Source organism: Branchiostoma belcheri, unplaced genomic scaffold (assembly GCF_001625305.1).
Source record: "Branchiostoma belcheri isolate BF01 breed outbred unplaced genomic scaffold, Haploidv18h27 scaffold19, whole genome shotgun sequence".
Lineage (NCBI taxonomy): Eukaryota > Metazoa > Chordata > Leptocardii > Amphioxiformes > Branchiostomatidae > Branchiostoma > Branchiostoma belcheri.
In genome coordinates, this window is record NW_017803379.1 from 1,908,089 (window position 1) to 1,914,298 (window position 6,210).

At 42.1% G+C, this 6,210-nt stretch overlaps 1 protein-coding gene across 8 annotated transcripts in view; it reads right to left on the minus strand.

The window, feature by feature from the left end:
* The window catches only part of LOC109467938 (kelch-like protein 5), a 124,366-nt gene that overhangs the window by 13,802 nt on the left and 104,354 nt on the right, over positions 1 to 6,210 (minus strand). Inside the window, exons 4-8 of one of the 8 annotated variants that reach the window (XM_019766101.1) lie at positions 2,957 to 3,153; positions 2,078 to 2,290; positions 1,565 to 1,754; positions 1,016 to 1,240; positions 555 to 717 (exon numbers count right to left, since the gene is read on the minus strand). The exons of the other annotated variants lie outside the window; for them this stretch is intronic. Of the exons in view, the coding sequence (XP_019621660.1) occupies positions 555 to 717; positions 1,016 to 1,240; positions 1,565 to 1,754; positions 2,078 to 2,290; positions 2,957 to 3,153 (988 nt within the window). The remainder of the gene's footprint in view (positions 1 to 554; positions 718 to 1,015; positions 1,241 to 1,564; positions 1,755 to 2,077; positions 2,291 to 2,956; positions 3,154 to 6,210) is intronic. 8 annotated transcript variants of the gene reach the window in all.

Here is a 6,210-nt window from a genome sequence, read left to right on the forward strand (position 1 = left end):
AATGAAATCTACCCAGCCCACAAGTACAGTCATGATCTTTTTTAACACCCTGACTGGTTTATCAAAGTGCACTGCCTTGAATGCCCCAAGGCTTGTTAGGACAAGATTGTCTTCTTTTGCAGTGAACCCTGTAAGGGACTGTAAAACTAACTGCCCAGTTCTCTTCCTCATAGCAGAAAGAACGTAAAAGCCAGTCGTCCAGAAACTGCAGCTCCCTGCAGTTATTTCTCCAGCCACCCATATAAACTGACCCTGAACGATTTGCTTGCAGTTGGTGAAGTGTACTCATGCAGTAATTCCCTTATCATAACATAAGAAGGTTTTTTCTACCTGATTCTGTCCTTTCCCAAGGAATCTAAGTACCAAAACTTGGTCTTTATAGATCTGATGTCAATTTTGCAAAGATCCAATTTGCCAGTGATACTTATTCCAAGACAACTCAAACTCTACTACTGGACAGATTATGGAGATACTTCCGGACAATTTGAATGACATTTGTCAGTCTTATAGTCTACCTGGATGTCTAACCTTCATCAATGTATTATGCTACTTACTTGCCCCCCTGTACTGCCACCCCCACTGTGCTCCGTGGTGTAGACATGGGTGCGACATAGTTCCACTGCCGAGCCTGCGGGTCCCACCTCTCCACCGTGTTCAGGTAACTCCACCCATCATGGCCACCTACAGCATACATCGGCCCCTCCAGTACTGCAACACCTGATCAAAAAATAATTGTACGGTTCTTAATGGCAAATGTGCAGATCTTGGCAAATTGGTAACAGTATTTGGACAGTATAAATGATTAGCCGAAAGGCCCTGTGGTAATTGCTCTACTGTGCAGGGAGGGAAGTTGTGTGAAGTGCCTTTCCCATGGGCACAAAATTGAAGGGAATGCTGGGAGACCTGATATTTTTTATGAGAGACAAGCAGTCATAGTGTCACCACAGAGTTTCCTAAATCTAACATCCAACAAGTATATCTATACTACAACAATAAATGCCTGATCATTCCTTACCTAGCCCATGTCTGTGTGTTGACATCGGCGGCATCGAGGTCCACTGTTTGGTTTTGGGGTTGTAACATTCTGTGGTATTTAAAGTTTTCAGTCCGTCTCTGCCTCCGACTACGTACAGTTTCTCCTCTAAGACTGCCACCCCGAACTGCAGCCTGCGTCCGTTCATACTGGCCACCTGCGTCCAGGTGTTTGTGCGAAGGTCATACTTCTCTATACTGGTTGCACCTGGGAGTGGGAAGGTGAGGGGGGAGAATTAATTTCAACTTTAATTTATTTGCTTCAAACATTCAAATGCTGAGGCTTATTCTGGGTACAAAAACTCAAAGAATTCAGGTACATGTATAAAGTTCTCTTATGATGAGACTCTTCCTTAGACTTTGAAAAGAGTTTGCTACTTGAGATGCACCCTTTCTCTTCATCAACCAGGTAAAATCTTTGATGTTCTCTTGTCACATGGTAATTATCATGTGACAAGAGACAGTCATATACAGGCTTGAGGTAGTGTCTTGTCCCTTCTACAAGGCAGACCCTACGTGTAGATGAGCTCACCTTTAGTTGAGTCCATCCCACCGACAGCGAAGAGTGATCCGACAGTGGACTTCCTGGGCTTGGTCCTGGGGCTTTGCATCATGGGTCTCCTCTCCGGGAGGAGGTGGTACTTCATGGCCTCCATCAGCAGCTTCTGGCACTCCGGCTGCTCTTGGATCAACATGTTGGTCTCTATGTGGTCAGCTAGGAACTGCCAGTTACAAAACAGTGTAACATGCTGTGTTAGAGAATTTTGTCAAACATACATTTGTATACTCAGTTCTTCGATATAATACTGTAAATTCCTGATTAAAGTCTGCACCCCCAATAATTCAAGACTGGTTGCAGACAAATCGGCATCAGATCATCTCCCACTGAACCAATCCAGAAAGCACTTTGTTCTCCTTGGCCTTTCGTAGTTCTTTCAAATTGGTACCATGCAGATTTGTAACACAACGCAACCTCTTCGGATCAACTTATTATAAAAATGATTCAAAAATCCAAGGAGCCAAGGATTTGGTACAGCCCGAGTACCTGTGGTGTGAGGAGGGGGAGTCTGATATGACACAGCAGTCTGGCCAGGTCCTTTTTCCTGGAGTCTGGCTCGTGTTTCACCCACAGCAGCAGTGCCTGGAAGATGGTCTCCTCCCCGGGAACGTTCAGGTCATCGCTGGAGAACAGCTTTGCGACCTCCCCCGACGGCAGCATCAGGAACTCCTGGTTCTTTATCACCTCACAGAAGTTTTCCTATGAGAAAAAACATCATATCAAAAACCATCAGGCATCATATTCAAATCAAAATGCTCCGTGGTGAAACAAAGCAAGGAATAGTAATAGGAATTTCTAAGAGATATGTGCACAACAATTCAGAAAGTATATGGTTTCAAAGGCTTGGATCTTAACCTACAAGGTAGTACTCTGTAGCCATACTGGCTTCTGCTATAATATAAGACTCCTGGGACCCTCTCCACAAAGATGACGGATGGCAGAATGACAGCGGTCCACTAGCCTGGTGGTAACGCGAGGGTCAGTCAATCGAAAATTTCATAATTACTGATGGCATTGCATTGGACAGTTAAGCACAGGGGGACAGATGGCTTACACAATTCACTCTCCCCAAATAGGGCAAACCAATAGACATGAAGTATGATGGATGCCAAGTAGAGAATTCTGCTACAAAGCTGTGTGACAGCGTACATGTATGTATGAGTGCTACATATCTCCCTTTGTATCAACTCCTTATTGGACCAAAGTACAGCATGTCTTAGCAACTGCATGATTTTTGTACTCATTGCCCATTAAGGTGAGATGTACAATATATCACATATCACCACCAGACTGACCAGAGCCATGACAAAAAAACTGTTTACTGTTTCCCAAAAAGGAGGGGATATACAAGAATTACTGACTCACAGTGGTAAAATTGTGTGCCACTTTTAACAGATCCATGCAGCCGTTGGCATCTGCGAACTGCCTGATGCCGATACAGTTAGACGGGTGTAACTGTTTCATGAGGAATCCGCAGCAGGCCTCCACCACTTCAGACAGCTGCAGGATGCTGGCTGTGGACAGCAGACTCTCCACATTGTCTTCCTTCAGTTCCAGTTTTCCTGCAGCAACAAACAATGAACACCACGCGTAAACAACAACACAATGCAAAAAGTAACAATGTTAAATACAACATTACCCTTTGGCAACACTATTTTGAGTAGAACTTATCATCTAAGTCAAATTATCACCTTATAGATTATATTATTATATTTATAACATTTATCAACTTACAGTAGCAAATGGTCCTTGCATGTGAAATTGTTCTGTTGCAATGATTATGTTGGGATATCATAATTTTCTATGTATTACCAAGATACATTCTAAAGAGATTCTTGCGTGATCTTATGGAAAAATATTGCACATTGACTAGTAGATTGAGAATCCATTCAATCATTTTTCACAGTAACTAGAATGCTTAAAATGGTTTATTAAGTTTTTACCTAGTATTAAGACATAAATATCAATATCTTTCCAAGTCACAGAAATGAAACTCATTTTGCATCAGCAAAGTAACCTTTAGGTTATTTATGACTTAAGGATTTTAAATTCAGCGACAGTATGCCAATATCATTTCATTAAGCTGGAAGTACTTATAAAATGAGAAAGGTGCTATGGCATGTATATGATGCATACCTACTATTAATCAATGATTCCATTTCAAGAATTCAAGGAAAACATTTTCTTTCTATCCATTGGATATCAACCAGGAAAAACTATGTAATCAATATAAATCCATTCAAAGTTAATCATTTCTGATATTCCTCTTATGCTTCTCATATCTATAACCAATCAACTACCAAGTACATTGGAATCCCTTTCCTAAATGTCCTTGGAAATTAATCACTTTTCCAACGTCCTCAATTATGACTATGATCCCTCAGAAACAGCAATTTGTCACGATTCCGCAGAAATATTGAGGACAGTAATAACTTCTATTCCCTTATGAAGATTTAGTCCCAGAGGAAAAATCGTCTTGATCCAATAGAGACTTGAGATGATGGCACAAAATCTGGGTTGGGCAACACAAAAACATTCCTTGCTTCTGGGTAACCCGTGCTATACTGGTAATTGATGACTAGATACTTTTGGTCAAGTTTAAAATCAGAATCTGTATTATAATAACATTACAAATACCAATTAATTAATTGAATGATGCATTGGAAAAATTAAATATCAAAAGAGTTTTCCGGAAATTTTAGCCCTCTTCAGAATTTTTAAGACAATTTTCGCCCAGTATTTTTAGATGCCTTTTAGCTGTAATTCAGCAGCATGAATCAGAAAGTGGTGCTGCTATACCCTAAAGATTGGGACATATATCCCTTGGCCCGAAAAGCGAATTTATAGACCTGGACAAACCACCCTTACCCAATCCACTATTTCCCAGTTACCTATAATAGAACTTCAACATTTATCCGGTCCATTTTCCATGTAATCCTTCAAACTTATTGAATTTCTGGATGTCCAATGTTGCAAAGTGGCCTGCTTGATACAAGCCAGTCTGTAGGCCTCGCTGCACTTAGGGACTGTACGATATTTACCGGGGGGGGGGAGGGCTGGTGCACTGGGGGGAGGGCCATTGAAAAATATTTTGGCCTGGGGGAGGGCCATGGAAAAAAATTTTGAGCCGGGGGAGGGCCATCGAAAAAAAAATCGGCCTGGGGGGGAGGCCACCGAAAAACTTTTGTAAGATATGGCGTCGCGTTGTACCGAATTACAAGAAATACGCCGTAAATTCCCGAATATAGTACGCACTTTTTACATTTTTCAAAATCCCAGAAGTGTCTCGGGCCGTCGCCAAAGTCGCGGTGCGTACTTTATTTGAGTTTTCCGCCGACAAATCTGTGGACGACCCAGGAATATAGCGGAACACCAGCACGGTGAGCTTGGAACATCGATCGTCCATAGCATGTTTTGATAAAAATATTGACGAGTGGAAATAAAGTTAAACTTCAATAAATGAACATATTTCCTGTGACTATCGTCGATATTGACACCAAGTTGCGGTAAAAGAAGAAGTCAAGTCACCCACGGTAAGAAAATGTAGGTCTCTGGCAATGACGCCCGGCGCTTTGTCATGCCGACAGGATCGTTCCCCAGCTAGCCGGCGCCGATCTCAGTGGAACCCCGGCAAAAATATAAGTACACATACAATTGTAGGGTTTATGAGTGGTAATATTTGAAATGGTCCGCAAGCCGTGAACGTTCTTGATCGTCGTAACGTAACATGTGATAACATAACAGTTGTGCCTCGACTGATGGCCATCATTTCCAATACACTTCCGGCTTGAATTCAACTCAGGAATCTTCAACAAAGATTATGCCCACGTCGTTTCAAAGGTTCAGAAATTGTTAACCATGTTTCACTTCGTATCACAAATATTTTTAAATCTTGATAAATGCCACAGGAAATTACTTTGTAGCGGGCTACACCAGCCAGTACGACGTGAAAATTCCAGCTAGATGTACTCCTACTCGACTGTTCGGCAAGCTACAATGATAGGGGCGGAGTTAACTTAAAATGTAGCCTTTGATGAAATCTTACCGCCCGGCCGGTGGGTGGGGTGTTTGGCGCGCCGACAGGCAAAGTACACCTACAGCTGAAGAACACAGAGAGGGCCGTGGCATGCGCAGCGCTGAGGACAGCTTTCCAGAACATGGACCCCGAGAAGGAAGTCTTTCTTTCCTCTGAACAGACTGTACTTATAAGTTTTACGGAGTACAAATTAATAGTGTTTATTCCTTTGATTTTGTGACAAAAACATCTATCACATAACGAGAGATTACTTGAAACGCAGTCAAACTCGTCACTTTCTCCTGTTCGGAATCGAAAGTCCCATTGATCCCAGTAGTCTATTGTTGTTGTGTTAATTGGTTTCGGTGTCAAATTTTAAATTCGGTAGCACCTCAACACCCAAATACTCCGCCCAGTTCTCCGCCTGTATGATTGTTGCTCTCCATGGGTCAATCGCGCGGGCGCTATTAAAGAAGTGTTCGGCGCATTTCGTATTAAAACATTAAAGCTACGTACTTGTGCATCAACATTCAGCTACCCCCCGTTACCGACTAAAATCAATATTGAAATATTGTCTTTTTTTCACGTAATCTTTATTGTACCA